At 35.2% G+C, this 18,419-nt stretch overlaps 3 protein-coding genes across 5 annotated transcripts in view; 1 reads left to right on the forward strand and 2 right to left on the reverse strand.

The window, feature by feature from the left end:
• Positions 1-1,272, reverse strand: part of LOC141434874 (midasin) — a 42,197-nt gene extending 40,925 nt beyond the window's left edge. The window contains exons 1-2 of the mRNA XM_074097354.1: positions 1,085-1,272; positions 634-887 (exon numbers count right to left, since the gene is read on the reverse strand). Of these exons, the coding sequence (XP_073953455.1) occupies positions 634-887; positions 1,085-1,174 (344 nt within the window). The 5' untranslated portion in view covers positions 1,175-1,272. The remainder of the gene's footprint in view (positions 1-633; positions 888-1,084) is intronic.
• Positions 1,273-5,495: 4,223 nt separating this feature from the next.
• Positions 5,496-13,775, forward strand: LOC141434878 (FIGNL1-interacting regulator of recombination and mitosis-like). Of its 2 annotated transcripts, none has more exons than XM_074097360.1 (12): positions 5,496-5,703; positions 5,785-5,922; positions 6,028-6,242; positions 6,576-6,733; positions 7,943-8,133; positions 8,715-8,860; positions 9,099-9,228; positions 9,316-9,484; positions 9,919-10,135; positions 11,062-11,386; positions 11,587-11,814; positions 12,896-13,775. In XM_074097360.1, the coding sequence occupies exons 1-12, from the start codon at positions 5,635-5,637 to the stop codon at positions 13,568-13,570; spliced, it is 2,661 nt and encodes an 886-aa protein (XP_073953461.1). In that variant the 5' UTR covers positions 5,496-5,634; the 3' UTR covers positions 13,571-13,775. The 2 variants fall into 2 exon arrangements, with proteins under 2 accessions (XP_073953461.1, XP_073953462.1); XM_074097361.1 differs by having other exon boundaries at positions 5,788-5,922.
• Src42A (Tyrosine-protein kinase Src42A) overlaps positions 13,758-18,419 on the reverse strand; it is a 70,701-nt gene continuing 66,039 nt past the window's right edge. For both annotated transcript variants that reach the window (XM_074097359.1, XM_074097357.1), the window contains exon 8: positions 13,758-17,351. The gene's annotated coding sequence lies outside the window, so the exon portion shown is untranslated. The remainder of the gene's footprint in view (positions 17,352-18,419) is intronic.

The following is an 18,419-nucleotide window of genomic DNA, read 5'->3' on the forward strand; positions in this document are numbered from 1 at the left end:
ACAAATAATGGAACCAACTACAAAACCCTCGAAAATATTTTTCTAGGTAAGTATCTACTAGCTCGAAGTCGGTGACTCAGCACAACCCGGTTGGTTCCATTTATCATTATTTTTTTATTTTTTTGGAGTCAGTTTTACTTTTTTGTTCAAAATTTTCTTTATGCATAGGTCTATTTAGTAATCACATGGAAAAAGTGGTTAACTAGTTTTAAAAAAAAAAACACCCTATAAGTAGGTAATGTGGAAAAGCTTTTTTCGTGTGTGAAGCCTTAAGGTCTAAAAACCATGTAAGTTTGCTAAGCGCATTTTTCAATTCAGGTATCTGTCTTATTACTTTGAGTATGAATCGAAGAAGGGTTGCAAATGCAAAATACCAATGAAAGGCACAGAGGAGGCCTTTGCTGAAAAGCATACTGAAATAACTAGCTGTTGCCCATGACTTTGACAGTGAACAATTTGTTTATCGTCATTCTGCAGGGATGTGCATTCCTTGTTAAAACTATCCTATGCCCTTCATCAGAATTTAATTGAACTCTACACCAAATTTTATCTAAATCAGTTCAGACGTTATTGCATAATTGAGTAAAAAACATTTTTCAGTTTCTAATTTATAATATCAGTAGATCTACTTACTGTAATACATCAGGATGATCACTCATCAATGCCAAGATTATGGAATATTCCAGATGGTTATTCTTTTCAGTGTCTGTGCACATGCCATAGTTGGTGTTCGAGAAAACAGGCTTTAAAGGCACTTTCACAGAAACCAGAGCCAGAAGAATGTTTGACAAGTATTTTCTGAATAGTTTTGCATCTTCAAACTTCAAGACATATTCTGATAATACTTTGATTGCCTCTTCAAGACCATCAGGTTTGCTTAATAATGGCTGAAATATAATAAGCAAAACAAAAAGTAATAAGAGTTGACATTTTATTTTTTAAGTTTTTAAGGGTATAAACGATCGTTAAGAAATAGTATATTTCACAATGTGGGTGCAACGGTTTCTGTAGATGTCTATTAATTTGGTTTCTGTGGTATAAAGCAGCAGATGTGGTATTAACGAATTACTATCAATAAACTAACCACAACAACATCATAAATGGTCTTGTTCAGTCCGGAAGTCGTAGTTTCTTGGGCTAGCCCCCTAAGGGCCAGAGATATGTCATCATACATGATCTGTGCCCATGAATATAAGCGATATATTAAACAATAAAAACTTTTGAAACGAAACAACGCGTGCGACCATCCGCGCCGGTCCACCACATGTAATTTTATTATAGTGCTGCATGCAATGCAATTGACATTGACAGGTACTGCAGGGCTACTACGAAACTCAAAACTCGAAGTACGTATGGTACCGTCTCTCTCGCTCACATATTCAACAGTATAAGTGTCAGAGGGACCGCACGACACGAACTTCGAGTTTTGAGTTTCGTAGTAGTTCTGCTGTCACTGTCAACATGACAGTTTTTTTCTTACTTTTGCACCTGTCCAACATGAGCATGAGGCTAACTACAATAAAATCATCTCATGTCTCAAGTCAAAAATAAATTCATTCTAATGTCTGATAAAAATAAATGGAAATCAATAATAATTATATATTTTTTTATTACCATTTCACTTTTTTGTTATTATTTTAAGTATTGCCTTTTCTTACAAAAGCTGACTTCGGACTCTTTGACTATTCTACTATTTTTTTTAATTCTACCTTTCAGGGATAACAAAAAGATACTTAGCCTATGCAACCGTGAAACTGATAAAACTATTTTAAAATTAGAAATTATACCTAGTGCCACATTGTAATAAAAACCACGGTACGCGTCATCGTGAATGACTCTACTTATAATTTCATATGAAAACTATATTTTTTTGTTTTCTTTTTAAAGTTAGGTATATGTAGTTTTTATTTATTTTGTTTCCTATCATATTGTTGTATCTTGTGTTGTGAATAAATGATGTAATTGTACAGCTGGGCTACTACGAAACTCTAAACTCGAAGTTCGTATCGTATCGTCCCTCTCGCTCTCGTATTAAATAGTATGTGTCAAAGGTACCGCACGACACGAACTTCGAGTTTTGAGTTTCGTAGTAACCCAGCTGATGTGCCAAAGCAAACTCCAATATTGCGAAATTTTTCATATAAATAGGAAAATTTGGAAACTTCTCACAATTTTGTATGGGAATTGAAACTTTCCGTTTATTAAATTTGAATTTCGTATATATCTTGTGAAAATTTCCAGAAATTTCCGAGAACTTTTCAACTTTTTGGAAACTTTCTGCAACTTGCACATCTGTAGTTTTATGTAACTGATAGTCAAATTTCACGTGCGCAGAAAAGTGTACATCGAGTTTGAGAGCATAACTTGGAACAGAAACATGTAAATATCCTGTATCAAACTTTAATTTATTAATTAACATGTAAAATTCATTATATAATAAGTACCTTTCAAAAAATAATTAATTATACAGTTTGAATTTAAAAGCGCATTTAATTACGTTTAATTTGATACTAGTAATAGAGTGTAATCTAGAGAGCTTCATCTTTAAATTACCAAAAATGTTGCATAAAGTTGCATGTGTGAAGTTAGCAGCCTAAATTTTATTAGTTAAATTAAAGGGTTTCTTGTTCTTTCAATATAAACTGTTATTCATTTATTCGAAAGAGCATCTAGTAAGGTTTATTTCTGTGCTAAGCATTTAGTGTAATCTCGACATCTTCAGCATTGCAAATCAAAAATATCTTGGTACTTACCTACTTTTTTGGCTGCTGACGATTTTAAAGTCTTGTTTTTTCAATATGAACCATTACAGATTCATTCAAAAGCGCATCTAATTACGTTTAATTTGATACTAGTTATACAGTGTAATCTAGAGATTCATCTTTATATTACCAAAATTATTGCATAAAGTTTAGGCTGCTAACTTCACACATGCAGCAGCCTAAACTTTATGCAATAATTTTAATTTTTAAATAATGGTTTTTATTTGGTTTTTGTTGTATTTGGGCTTTAGGAATGGCGCCATTTTTTTATTTCTTATCTTCCGTCCTTTTAATTACATTTTTTAATGATTTAATGCAGTTCGAAACATGGACTTTTTCATTTGGTCGGGTTATCTTAGGCTGCTAACTTTAGGCTGCTAACTTCACACTCGTAAAGAAATTACTACTATCCCGGCTTCCCGGCTGTAGTGTGTTTAACGTACTTACGGCGTCCGTGGCGGACTAACAGGGGGGCGGAAGGGGCTGCCCGCCTCGGGCCACCGGTCTTGGGGGGGGGGGGGGCAAATGCCTCCGCGTTCCCCTGATCATATCCTAAACAAGATTTCAAAAATGTTCTTACCTAGTACCTACATAATTTCATCAAGATTAAAACACTACAGCCATCTAGACTTTTTACGAGGTACTAATATTCTTTTAACTTTGCTGAACGCGTCCAATGGGCTGGAGGAATTCCCGTCTTTGTAGCGGGTACTTCCCCATAGAAGGTCTTGGAAGCTGATTTCTTAATCTCATTTAGTAGCAGTCGTGGCAGTGGTACAAATAAAAGAAATTGGAGTGAATGAAAAAAAAGAACAGTGTTTTTGCCGAAATTGAACAGGTTTTTTTTCCAGCGATAAAGCTCAACATATTTTTCACCTTTATCGCTACATGTCACGTGACCAGATTTGACGTTGGAAACGAGCGATGTGCGACTGCTTGTGGCCGCACCCTAATAAAGCTGAAAATGTTGAGCTTTTTATAGCTGAAAAAAAAACTTCTTCTATTTCGGCTAAAACACTGGTTTTTTGTCATTCACTCCAATTTATTTTATTTGTACCACTGCCACGACTGCTACAACAAATTATACAGAGAACTAACGTTCAGACAGATCACTTCCTACAGATATTTTCGCTTCAAAGACGCCTCACATAATGAATATGACAGGTCGTTTTTTTAAAATTTTGCAGCACTGCGGCAATGGCATTGCATATAATGCCAAAAATATTTTTAGGCCTCCGTAGGCCTTGGATGCACAATTTGCATTTAGAATTATAATTATAATCGAGTAGAAATAAAAAAAATACATTATTTTTTAAAATAATTTCTTATTGTATTTACATTTTAATTGATGTGCATTGGGTCGATTCCAGGGTAGGCAGTTCGTAGTTTGCGCCAAAGCAGCGCGCCACCAGCACTAGCGCTGCCTACTGAATGTACGCAATAATATACTATTATACAAAGCGTATTTTTGATAAACCACAAATCACAACCACAATCTCAACCTCAGTACGTAGACGAGATCGCACGTGTGTTGATGCGAAGAATATTTTCTCAAAATGCTTTTAACACAAGAATTGCTTGTTAAGTCCTTGAAAGTTCATGCTCCGCAATTGTTCACAATTAATAAACTGAGTTTATTTTTATTAAACTCCAACCACTTTTCGAGTCTCATCTCATAGTTTTGAAATCTATAGAAATTGAAGTCCTTTCGTATACTATTACAACCCACAACACAGCACTTATTGTACATGTTTGCAAAAAAATGTAAAACTTCACTCTATCAATTTTGAAACTGCAATGGAAAAAATTAAAAATGGTGGATGGCAGTTTTATTTGTCATTTAAAGGTACTCTATGGTCTGTACTGCTTGGGCGATACAGGAAAGAAGAAAGTGGGAACAGGGTTGAGGAAACTGTCATTCGAAGTATGTGAACCTACTTTATACCATATACTTAGTGCGAGTATTTTTTGTACTACGTTGACCGGTCGTACTGCTACTAAATGAGATTAAGAAATCAGCTTCCAAGACCAAGATCATTTCAGCAAAAAGCTATCTTGTCTGCCGCTACTTTTTCAGTCGCGGGCTCGCGGGAAATTTAAAATCACACTCAAAAATGGGGTCACGTGACCAGATTTATCGCTGCAAACATGCGACGAGCGACTGCGTGTGGCCGCACCTGCTGGGCTACTATGAAATTCTAAACTCGAAGTTCGTATCGTACTCAAAATATGTCAGAGGGACCGTACACGAACTTCGAGTTTCGAGTTTTAGTAGCCCTGCTGACTGACGTTAATGACGTTTAATGCAGATCTAGGGTCTAACTCAAAGAGTAGTATAATATGAGCGATTCATGCAGACTGTTTTGAAGCGCCGTCTGCATTTTCCTAACTAGTACCATTGATGTATATAATCCTACGTATAGCTATTAATAGTCTACTTTACGAGTGCTAGTCGCAGTCTTCTAGTGTTGCAACTTTTAGACGGTGCACCGATTGCAACGTAGTGAATAGACTTCCAAGACAAGATCATTTCAGCAAAAAGCTATCTTGTCTGCCGCTACACATAAAATCACAATATTGTGACCAGATTTATCGCTGCAAACATGCGACGAGCGACTGCGTGTGGCCGACGACATCGTACCGTGATCTCGCCCTCGTATAAAATAGTGTGAGTGTCAGAGGGACCGCACTACACGAACTTCGAGTTTCGAGTTTCATAGTAGCCCTGCTGACTGACGTTAATGACGTTTAATTTGGCGGGTTGCAGATCTAGGGTCTAACTAAAAAAATCGTTCGATTCAATCAATCCAATCAATATCTGTCTGTATTTTGCAGAATTGAATTGAGAATTTATTAAATAAAAAATATCGTAATGGACGATTCACAGAGCTCTGATTTTTTATCAAATAGCATAGACTATTCATTCAATAGTCCTGAAAATGTATCCTTTTTTTGTGTTTTGGCTATTCAATTTCAAAAAAATATCGAACTGTGTTTTTCAACTTCCTTGACTAAATCATAGCAGATCAGCACTGTGCCTTACGATGTATTAATGTTGAAAACAAAGAAGTCTTTAACTGAAAGCCTTCAAAATAAAATACCAGATTCGTTATCGAATTTCACTCCTATTTTAGAAGATTGCAGTTCTTGCATTTCTCAGGTAACTACATTTTAATCATGTCCTCTTGGTTAATGTTTGGTTTTGCATTATGAGTTTTTTATGCTCATCCTGGTATTAATATTATCCTCTTTCATTACTTTTTAGAGCCTTGACCTGATACTTGGTGTATTATTGGACCCAGAAGTACACTTTCAAACATTGATAGTGTATATGGAGCATGCAGTCTGCCTGCTCCAAATGTTGTCAGATTACATCAAAACATTGGTGGAGTCGGTTACCATATCCTGCTGCACTTTGAAGACTTTTCCAGTTACAACGGGAAACATTGTAATGGCAGTTTTTACACATTGCAGGGATAGGTAAGACAATTTTGATAAATTAGATTTCACTGTTGGGTCCCACTGAAAAACAGTGCTGCAACTTATGCCTTATATTATTATTTTGATGTTCTTGATATTTATTTTTTCTTTCTATTGTACTTTTTTGTGTATTGTGTGTGTGTATATGTGTTGGTAAATATTTAAATTTTTCTCTCTGTTAATTACATGAATATTGATAGAGTCATTCACTATGATGCATGCCATGGTTCTTATTACAATGTTGTTAATGGCTAATTTTGACAAAATCACGCGTCTTCGTGGATGGCTTTAGGTATAATGTATTACATTTTCCTATTATATGTGTATTTTCAGTGAAACACTCTATGGAAAGCATTTAAGACATGTTGAAAGGCAGTTAAAGAAGTTGTTTAAAACATGTCATGAGCTACAGTTGACTTACTTAATGGTAATGGAGAGGCATTTTATTTTTGATTTAAATGAAGATGAAGAACAAGATGTACTTATCAAAGGTATTTATACTGTTATTGTTTTAAACATCTGCTCATTACACCATATTGTGCCGTGACTGTAGTGGGAATTAGGGAGTGCAATTTCGGTATTCCGAGATCTGGAAATACCGAGGTCTTGCATCAATTTTGCAAGATTAATCTTGCATGCAAAATTATGTGCAATATCGGAAGATTTGCAAGATTGCACAGCAATACATTTTCAACCATTTTTACAGTAAATCCAGCAGACGATGATGATAATAACATGTCTCTATCCTCAATAGCCACAAAAACATCTTTCTCCCATAATGAAGAATATCAAATTATTTTTCATCACTCTTGAGAAAAGGCCTGTTTTCTGCTGTTGGGTATTTGGCATGAAACATCCATATCCAGTTGGCAGACGGCAATCTAGATAATGTTGTGTTTTCTTAGGTTTTTTTTGTTGTGATACGGTGCAGTGGGTAGAGACTAAAGATGGGCCAAATGTGGTTTGAACCAAATACTAAATTCGGCCGAACTGCGGTTCAATAATCTGCCTCTAGTAAATTTTAAATATGAGTAGAAAGATAAGAAGAGATTGTTAGATTTGATTGTTGAAAACACCTTTTAATAATTAAAACAAATATCAATGTTCAGTTTGTGAAAATTGTTAACCAAAAACTTTTTTTATTTAATTTATAAATTGTAATCAAGACGTTTATTAAAAGAATAGGTATTAAGTTTATTTAATTTTTGTTGCATATTTTACTGAAATGACAGACATGCTTTCTTTTAATTTCAGTCAAAATAGTACAAGTAGATTCTTTTTTTCTAGTGCCGAAATTCAGTTAAAGTTTAAACCGAATGTAGAACGAATTTTGTCCCATCTCTAGTAGAGACCTTAAAGAATAGACAAGCTCCCTGTACAGTCACCAGCATTAATATCTGACACAGTGGAGCGTGCAAAAATATCTGACACATCCTTCCGGCCCTAGAAATAGAGTTGTATCAGATATTCATGCAGGCTTGTTGTGTCAGATATTGGTGCTGGTGACTGTACATGCCACAAAATTTATAAGTGCTACAATTTGACAACATTGTAACACTACTAAGAGAACTTAACAATTTCGTCAAATTGTCGCACTTGTAACTTTTGTGGCACAGAGGCCAGGGGTTCCCAAACTTTGCGTCGCAATGGGCAGTACATATTTTTGCGCTTGATTATTTTACATACAATTTTCTTTCCAGCACTAGACATTAACTTAGCCATTGGAGAGATAGTTCAAAGTCTTGACGTAAAGACCATGGCTGAACAATGGAAAGCATATACTATGATTTGTGAAAATCATTCCAGATTTTTGAGTGACAAAATGATATTTCAGGACTGTTCCAAAGTCCTTTGTAATATGACTGTTAAAAACATCAGCACTGCAGTAGAGGTATTCTTATTAATATTTTTTTTATGGGTCAAGTTGATCTTAAGGGCCAAGGCCACTAGGTCCTTGCTTTGTTTACTTGCATTTTTTATTTTTTATTTTTCCTATTAATATTATAATGGAAAAGTTAGGATCAGAAGAAGGAAGAAGTTGGGACTCAGGAAAATTAAGTCTTTTTCAAGTATTGTAGAATACTTATATTATAAAAAAGTTAACTATTTCACATAATAATAATGTAAATGAAGACCAAAATGTAGTTGTTGGAATTTTGGAAAATTGCAGATTTTCAATTCATCTGTCAGGACTAAAACAAAAACTTGGTATTGCATTTGGTTAACAATGCTTTGTTATACACACAGCAGAATCAGATAGATTGATTTTATTGACTACTTGACTTGACTATATTTAATACTACTTCCTACTAGAGTATAAATAATAGATAGTATAAACAAACAAACAATCTATTGTGTTGGGGTTGCCAACCCCTTTCGCCAGATTAATTTAGGACGCCACAACTCTTAGCGGGAAACTCGTCGTCTTGCAAACCTGCCCAGATTTCTATAAACTTAAAAAAAAAATTGCAGGCAAATGAAGAAGATAAAATTGTGCTAAGATCACTGAAGGTAGCCAGTTTCACGATAAAGATTTTGTTGAAGCTTTGTGGCATTTTCAAGTGTGCTTCACCAGAAAGCTACGTAAATGTTTTGGAACTATTTCTTTTTATAATCAAGTGAGTCTTTAATCCTTTTTTTTTGTTTAAGTCTGAACTAGGTTTAATCTGGGCATCGTCTCTACATAGTGTTTGTCTATCTATTGTTTTCCTGTGGGAATATTTTTATGCAAATGGACTATTCATATTAGAAAACTTTTTGAGAGGCGCCGAAGCTGTGTAGACAATCCCGCTCTACCTTAATGATGGGCTAGAGCCGGTGTTGTGTCTGCTGTTAATTAACAGTTTTTTTTTTCAGGAACAGTGATCCGTATCTGGAATTGAAACACAAGAAAACAACTCAGTTCATTCATCAACTAACAAATATAGTTACTAGTGTTTCAGACGTACTTTTAGCAGATATTGTTTCACAAGATATGTTCATAGAGGTATTTTATTAGGCATGGAATTTAAATTAATTACCATGATATGCTTATATGTACATATAATACATTGTGTACTTAATTTTGTTTTAGTGTTGTCTTCAATATGATATTGATGCATCGAGTGACAAAGATGAAATGTTGGGAGCATTTTTTGTCTTAGTTACGTCTGTAATTGAAAAGTTGCTTAGTAAAAACGACGACACACTGAATAAATTTAAGCATAAATTTATCCTCTGCCTTTTTAACATAGTACCTAAAGGTAAGTAAAATCTTGATTTAAAATAACTTAGCTTTAAAATTTAGAATGAAACTAGGTACTTAAGGTAGGGAGGGGCTATATTTATCCATTGCGCTATAGTAGGCACAGTCGAGGAAACTGAATCATGTATACCAGTGCACTTTGTGCTACTAATGTCATGAGTCATGACATCCCACACATTTGTCAAAGAAGTCATAGCAAAACTGATTATGAAAAGGTTCCACCTAGGTTCGTTATTCAGTTTCCTTAACTGTACAAGTTTTGCTTCTTTGAGACTAGGTCAATCGGTATCACTTGTCTCATGATTTATTTATTTTATTTTTTATAATTAATAATTTGCTAACTTTATTTTCCTGATCAACATCTAGTATAACGAATTGTCAAACTCATATAAATAATAACCTTATGAATGAGTGCGTTTGTAATATTTTCAGGCAATGTTTGGTTCAATCTAGGGCTTAAATTCACAGCAATATCTAGGCAACATACTTACGGGTTGTATGAGCACGTTCTCGTTCATACAATAGCCCTTGCTTCCACATTGAGTTTGGACGAGTATTCATTGCTGGAAGGAATCTTGTATGAAACATTGCTGGGAACTGATAGCTGGAGTGCCTTATTCGCTTCGGACTTGTGGGTCGCGATGTCTAGGTAAGATCTGTCATTCCATTTTGTCCTCCCCCGCGATACCGCAATGCTAAACAGCCATAAAACCTATAAGATTTTTTTAAGTTGGAATAGGATAGTTGACAGGCAACAATACAAAGACAAACTTTAATTAAAAAAAACCCAGCCAAGATGGTTCCATACATATTTGTAGGTACAGATAGCGCGCGAGTTGAGTGCAGTCGGGGCCTGAGGTGAAGAGTGGGAGCCTCTCCCCCCGCTATCCACACGCCTCGCCTCAGTCGCCTATAGTGTAGCGCTGTCCTTGATTATGTTGAAGGTTAATCGAGTTACATCCATCGTTTTGAGTCACGTTGCGACCACGATGGATGAAACAAATAAAAGGTTACATGCTAAATCCTGTTTATATACAATAATTATGTGTTTAAAGCGTAAAAGTAAAAAAAAAAAATGTTAAAATTAAAATAACATTTCTTTTACAAATTTATCGACATACTTAGTCATAATTAATTCTAATAAGGTCGCAACATAAACGCATTCCTGAGCTCTGCATTCAACTCGCGCGCTATCTGTATCTATGAATATTCAGTTTTAGCACCCCTTCCTTTTCTAAGCAAAATGTACGCAGTGTGGTCATTCATTATAGATCAACATAGACTGACTACAAGCTAAGATTTTTAGACTTTTCTTATTGGATTTGCTATAAGTTACTTTCATACCAAATTTCAAGCTTCTAGGACAATCGGAAGCATCTTGTAGGTTTTTCGGTTACAATTCATTTGTATGGAAACAGCTTTTTTAATGACTATCTGACGTGGGTTCGTTCACCTAGGTCCAATTACCTGACTGAATGTCCAGTCTGTCTAATTCGTCAATTCTCAGATATTTTTCTAAGTTGACTTAGAAATTGGTTTTATCAATGCTCCAAGCATATATTCTTTTGTTTACAGATACAATCGCCAGCTACTCATCGAACAATTTGTATTCTTATGCAAATCCCATCAAAAATTGGAAAAAAACATGATGTTCCAGGATTCTCCACAAAAAGTACATCTTAGTTACACTATAGCTCGATTATTCGATGCTATGAAAACTGAAGATAAAATAAGACTTAATAATAGATATAACTTAGCCGTTTGGACTCCTATCCAAATCAAAAATACAGCTCCCGAAGTTCAAGAAAAAGTCATTGAGGATACTATCAATGAATTAATTTCGAAATTCGAAAATTTTCTCTCATCAAGTTTGCAGAGTGAAGATGACATTGGGCACATGGTAAGTACTACATGCATATGTTAACAGCTAATTACTAGTTACGGGAACAGGTTAATTATGCCCCATTCCTCTCCTTCTCACTTGCACGATCTTTGATAGCTAAATTAAATTTTTACACTATGGACCAAATTAAAGCGTGGAAAATCCTTTAGATAAAATACTTACTCTTACCTTACTTCTTACCAATATAATACTTCCAGAACAGACTGATGAAAGCGGCAGCTACTTGTAGATTTGTGGATGGAGACGAAACCTTCGAAGACTACGTAGTAAAGGTGTGGGTGAAGAGTTGTCCGAAGAGCAGAATGTTACTGAGTCAGGGCCAGATGGATAAAGGCTGGCTTTGGTATTTAGAACACATTGAAGCATTAGGTGCTTTAACCAAAGCTATGAAACGACTGTTTAAAGATACTGAAGCTCTCGCCAAGGTATTTTCATTTTCTCTTAGTATAGAATGCTATGTTCCAAATTATGGCGTCTGAAGGGTATTGATTAGGCGCAGGTTAGGCAGCGCTATACTCCGTTTAATTTAAGGTTTGAATTAACAGTCAAATTGTAGGTACCTAACACACGTTTCTCGGTATTTCGAACACAAATGGACTAAAAATACCTACATGTACATTATATAAGCGGTATTTATTGTTTTAATTATAGAAGTTAACACAATTTTAAATAGGTAGTTTCGTTGTTTCATTTAAAAACAAATGCAAAGTTTACCGTTAAGTTTCAAAGGTTAAAGTAAATGGAGTATAGTGCTGGTGGCGCGCTACTGCGTAAACTACCAACTGCTTACACTGGAATCGATCCAATGCAACCAAACTAGAACTTTAAAAAATTAGAGATTTTATAAAAACAACATTTTATTAAATTTTCATCTGGTGGCGTGTGCACTATTGCCGTATGCAAGCAGTCAAAATTATCGGGCGATTTGGTGCAGTTTAGCACGCTCGGCGCGTATAGTCAGGAGAAACGTGTTTGGATACTGTTTGACCCTTTTATAAAAACTTAGATTTCTTTGAGCAATAGACAACACTTTCAAGTTGATAAACAAATACAAATACATGTTTTGTGTTTATACCCCTTTTTGCGTCGGACTTAAAACCAGACTTGCTTGTACAAGCAACTACAAAGATATCGATACGGTCAAAGTTACAAAAATATTTATACACGACCTTTTAATGTAATATCAATAAAGTCACGTATGTATTTGTAATTTTGGCCATATCGATTTTTTTGTAGTTAACTGTATGCACTAGTTAGTTGTTAGTTCTACCTATATTTGCACAGTCAGCAACAAACAGCCAAAGTGCATATTTGTACAGCCAAAGTGCAAAAAGTATGTATACACGACCATAATGTTCAGGCAATAAAGTCCTGTAAGTATACATATTTTTGACACTTCAAATGTGTTTTTGTTGCTGACTGTACCTACCTGAATTACTTGACTTGCTAAGTGCATTTTAATTGTAAGATGGGTCCCCAGAAAATTAAAGAATTCATTACTTTCAGATTCTACATGTGATGGCAAACATAGCCCAACTCGGAAACACTGAACTACACTTAGTATTGCTAGATCTTTTATGTCAAATTTCCCTTCAAATTGCCAATGAAGATAAAAGCCAATTAGAACAACTTACTATGCAAGCATACTGCAGTATTTTGCAAAATAAAGATACCATCATAAAAAATGCTCTTTTGAAATCTTTGAAACATTTTTCAAACCATGAAAACTTCGAGTATGTGGTTTCTTTAATATCTAGTGTGGACAATTCTTTACAAGAAAAATACGCATTGCTTCTTCAAGCCAGTTCTCAGGAAACGAAACACTGGAGAAATAATTTGACATCCGAAGAGAGTTCTCATAAAAGCGTGTATGCCCATAAATGCGTTGAAAACGCACAAATTGTTGAACTCAGCAGTTCCGGATGCTCTAAAGAATTAAAAGAAAATAGCAACAATTTCGATTTTGCTGATATAGATTCATTATTTGGAGGAGAAACTGACTACGATCAACCGGCCAGTAAGAAGGCGAAATTAACAATGGTACATCGTACTGCAGATATTATATCCCGTTTGGAAACAGATTCTTCTTTGCTTTGCTCCGAGAAGGAGAATGTTTTTAGTTATGAAGAAATTTCTCGAATAAGAGCAGTGTGTGATAGATTGAGAAATATAACAGATTGAATTGCCATTATTGTGTTTTATACCCACTGGTGTTACAGGCACCGCAGTAACTTATACAAAATTGAGTACTTACTGAAACAAATACCAATGTATTATCAAAGGCGGGCGTTATGAACATCGTTTGTTATTTATGGTGTGTTGACATTGTGTTGTATATTTATTCTGGTGAAAAATAAAACAAAGCATATTCCACATTTATAATATTTATTGTTGTGTTAAAAAAATCTATACAAATAAGTGAAATATAATAATCATAACCATACATAAGAGAAACTTAAAATATTTAATTGATACTCGGAGGTAATAAGACCTTAGTTCACGTGTCAAACAGTATCAACTAACATCAGTCGCACTTGAAATTTTATGACTTCACTTTCTAGTCACCAACGCGTTTACATTGGCTGTGGGCAGACGACTGCGCAGCTCGTATAAACGCCATTAAACGCGGCAACAATTACTTACAATAGATCTAATTAAACAAATCTAACACGCATATCCTTCAAATAGCTTAGCCTACGAATCTTATTGATCTTTTCCGTAATAATTGTGATGGCGCCATTGTATAAGAAAGTACTAGTACTTAAAAATTGACTAACTAATAATAGAATACAAATACAGTTTATAAATAATATTGCTCTAGAAACTGACAGCAAAACTTGATTCAAATAAAGCATTTACGCCTAAAGCAAATTTTATACAGCTATAAATGGTTTTAGAGTATAAAAATAAATTATCGAAATAAGACAGGAGATTTTAAACACTCGTGTTGGATTTCATAGTTAACAGCAAAATAAGTTGGAACAACTCTGTTTATTCGCTACTTACTTATTTTATCTAGATGCCTTGAACACTGACCGATCTATAAAAACGTTTCATTTCTATTCACAAAGTGCTTTATCCACAGTGCAGTATGAAGTAGAATATTTTGTGACACAAAATGCAATTTCAGGCACCTTATTAGTAGGAAAAACATTTAAGTTATTTGTGCGACAGTTGCATTACAATTTTACCGCGATATAAATGTCTCAATTATGTCACTATTTTTGTATTAACTATTGCGATTGGATTGGAATGGTCGAGTCAGCATACCGTTTAATACCAACTAACTAATATCATATAAATAGTACGGAACCATGTCCAGATTATCTGACCAACGATATATTAGGATATCGAACAGTGAGAGTGAACAGAACGGTGTATAGAAAAAATATTGGGACTATTTAAGTGATATTAGGTTTGGAATTATCGTCAAATATTCAATAATGTTCAAGCTTTCATAAACAACTACGCTTCTGTTAATTGTTCTGAGGATGTCAACGGTTCGTCTGCAAATAATGAGTCGCAGCTAAACGTACATTATAAAAAGCACCGGGATTCAACAAAAATATTGCACACACTTACTGTAACATTTCAAACAAAATGTGCAGTTTCAACGAATGAGAATTAATGTCCGATGTTATTATTCTTCGTTGACATTACGTAGTATACATATATTGTAAGTTAAATCTAATACGTTAGGATACAAAACCTACACATTCAAAAATACTTATTTACTTAGGCCAATCAGCTTACTTATAATAAAGTAAGAAGCTGAATACAAACAAATAAAATCAGGTCGACATACGTGGACTTATAACGTGGCAACATTTAACTTAACTTAAAAGTCTTGGCACAAATAAAATATCAGTTTTATTAGTGGATTTATATTATGATACAATATTATAAAATCTGACGTTCTATAATCCTTGAGCATTTATAATTAACAAGTTTACTTTATTATTCATAAGGAAGATAATGCAATTTGCGACAGTAGTATTGGATATGAGACAAAACAACTACGAGAAGGAAATGTTTTATGAAATGACTTTGTTTCAATCAATCGTTATTTAGACGGGCTTATCGCATTTAAATTACATAAATTAATTCCTAATACCTAAATACCCTCAGAACAGTTAATATGTATATAAAATTCAGTTCTTTATAGGATTATTTGGCATCTATCACCAATATCAATACTACTTTAAACATGGTATACGAAGGTGAAATACCTAATTGGTTAATGCGCCTCATCAAAACATAAATCCTTACAAAAGACATGCTTTACGCATGATAATTTATCCCTGCCGAGCCTAAATTTCTTCCTAACGCACACACGCCGATGTTTTTTACTCGCTACAGACCGCACGCACACACGGCCGCTTGACACTGACACTCCAATATAATGCGAAGACGAAACCGATTTGTAGTTATTTACACACGAAATAGCCTCTTTCTCATCTCCCATTTAAATAAATCATCAACCATTAATGTCTTAGAGCCGGGAATGCACCGATTCAAAATGAGTTTTCACGAGAAGCACAGAATTACTTTATTCACTTGCAAGTGAAGTAATGTCAATGGGGACATAGATTATACTGGTAGGGGCGCCCACATAAAAGTTATGCTTTTGATGCACGAATAAATGCTAAAAAGCCCTTATAGTATGAAAAAAAAATATTAACAATGAAAACATTTTTCGAACTTAAGTCTTACATTATCAACTTCCTACTAATGAGATGTACTCGACACTCTGAAAACTGAGTTAACCTACGTAAGCTAAGTATAATATTTAGGGAAATCGTAAAAAGTCTAACTAAACTTATTACCGATCGAAGAGTAATTACGTGTCTACGTCGTCATTTGTTATTGCAAACCCATTCTCGAACTTGCTTCATCTTGCAAAAATAAAATAGCTTCGTCTCATGCGCTTAATTCGTACCGCGTCCGTGCAATACATTTTTAACATTTTCTCCGCCGTTCGAGACTAATCGTGCTATAACAACCTTTATTTATAATATGTATTTCGGAACAGGTCTGCACGACCACAGTCGCACTTATTTGTTTCTCTATACATCTGTCAAGACATGTCTATTGCGAGACTACGATGTGGGTATATAAGCAAGTTTTTATTTCAGAATCGTTTACGACTTGGACCCGCCATACTGATATTTGCTTAATTCTATATTGACAGGTGTATAGATATGTGTAGACGCCTTCTCTTTACAAGCACAGCTGTAAGAATTACATTGCTTACATAACAATACGATTTCATTTCTTGCATGCAATGATTCTACATAGCTGTTCAGTTTATTTATTCCAGCATATTACCGCGGCATTTTCACTGCTAAAAATACGATTTAAAAAGTTCGCTACAGAGTAAATTCAAAAACTCAACTTCGTTACGATAGGAGCTTGAGCAACATTGTTTTTCAGCCGCGGCAGTGTGCCAGATTCCATTTACTTAAAATTTACGGGGTCGATTCGGTCGCTTAGGCGGTGTGGCGCGTCGGCTGCATCATAGCCCTTCCTTCCTAAGCCAATGAGTACCAATGGAAATTGAAAGTCCTTTGGTTCGGGAAGGTAAATGACCTAGTTCAGTTAATCTGAACGTGGGTCAGAGAGTTTAAGGTCCATGATAGGTGGTAGCGAGGGTGTTATGCCGCGGCGGGCCGTGGTGGTGACAGCCCGGCCGCGGGCGAACGGCTTGCGGTTTCGCTGGCATCTGTATGCCTTGCTGCATCGCGATATTGACCTGCGGCTGCATTTGTTGGTGCAACGCCTGCATGTGGTTGATGGTGGCCTGCATGGCGAGGTTGCCCGGGAGATGGTTGAGATTGGGCGGATGCTGCAAGTGCCCGAGGCTGGCTTGGTGCGCTTGCAGCTGGTGCATTTGCAGGTGTTGCATCGATGTGCTGTTGTGCAGCATTTGCAGCTCGGGCGGCATGTGGTAGAGGCCCGGTGTCTGTGCGGATATTTATAGTGTGAGTTTGTGAAGAAAAGCCTCTACGAAAATACCTACTACTTCAAAGAGGTTAAATTAGAATAGAGGGACGATAAAATGCAACTAAGACTATCGACCTTGTCACTAAGGTAACTGTTTCAAACCAAAATAACAAGCGATACAAACTTCTAAGTTGTTTTTAACTTGATAAGTTAAAGCAGATCAAACTGATGTTACTCTGTTGATATTTTAACCATCCCTCCATACTAGTTACTACAAATGCAATGGTATCAGACAAGCTTGTCCAACTTAAGAAAATTTAAAAGCAACAACCAATTGTTAAGTTTCTATAGTATAAAGCCTGACCTTTTATATTGGCAATAGATAAATTGGGATTTTAGAGACCCATAGCATTTCGCATAGGGTTATTCACCCCTTGGTATAAACACTGTTGAAGACTTTCTACGGTTCGTAATTCTACAGCTTATTAGGGTTCTATATTATAAGATGTGCACCGTATGTAGATTGCACCGAATACAGAACATAATGCGGTCACAGTCAATATTGATAATGCTAAATAAATTCTGAGAACTCGCACGCCTGCAGTTTGTATAGGTATTTTAACTTTGTATGTAGTAGTACCTGTAAACCTGATGCTAGCCTGTAAACTATTAGCATAAATGCAAATTACAGGCATTTCAAAGGTATGTATTTTTCCAGCATGTATTATGTTTATGTGGAAATATTCCACATACTTTACCAAAGAACGAACCAAACCAATACCGTATAATTATCCAATATTCAGCGAAACTCAACGATTGAAAATTGAAACCAAATAAAAATCAGCTGTTGCAACCGACCGGGCGGAATCATAATAAAAAGAACATGTGCTGATTCAAGGGTAATCTATTAACGTGTTAGTTTATTACTAGCAATGCAAATAAATGTAAATTTTTCAATCTGACTCATTCGCACTGTAGATGCACCGCACCTTACGTGTTCCATAATAACGTGCCGAATTGAATATATTATTTTTATTGTCCCGTTTCCCAACATGTGCTCTAGTGTAAGTCATGGTAATCAAATACA

Source organism: Choristoneura fumiferana, chromosome 14 (genome assembly GCF_025370935.1).
Source record: "Choristoneura fumiferana chromosome 14, NRCan_CFum_1, whole genome shotgun sequence".
In the NCBI taxonomy this organism is placed as follows: Eukaryota; Metazoa; Arthropoda; class Insecta; order Lepidoptera; family Tortricidae; genus Choristoneura; species Choristoneura fumiferana.

Bases quoted from the DNA above. Each gene is read 5' to 3' on its own strand.
- LOC141434878 (XM_074097360.1), top strand. From the start codon at position 5,635: ATGGACGATTCACAGAGCTCTGATTTTTTATCAAATAGCATAGACTAT. The intron at 8,134-8,714 runs GTATTCTTATTA...AAAAAATTGCAG, and splicing joins ACATCAGCACTGCAGTAGAG to GCAAATGAAGAAGATAAAAT. The intron at 11,815-12,895 runs GTATTTTCATTT...CATTACTTTCAG, and splicing joins ATACTGAAGCTCTCGCCAAG to ATTCTACATGTGATGGCAAA.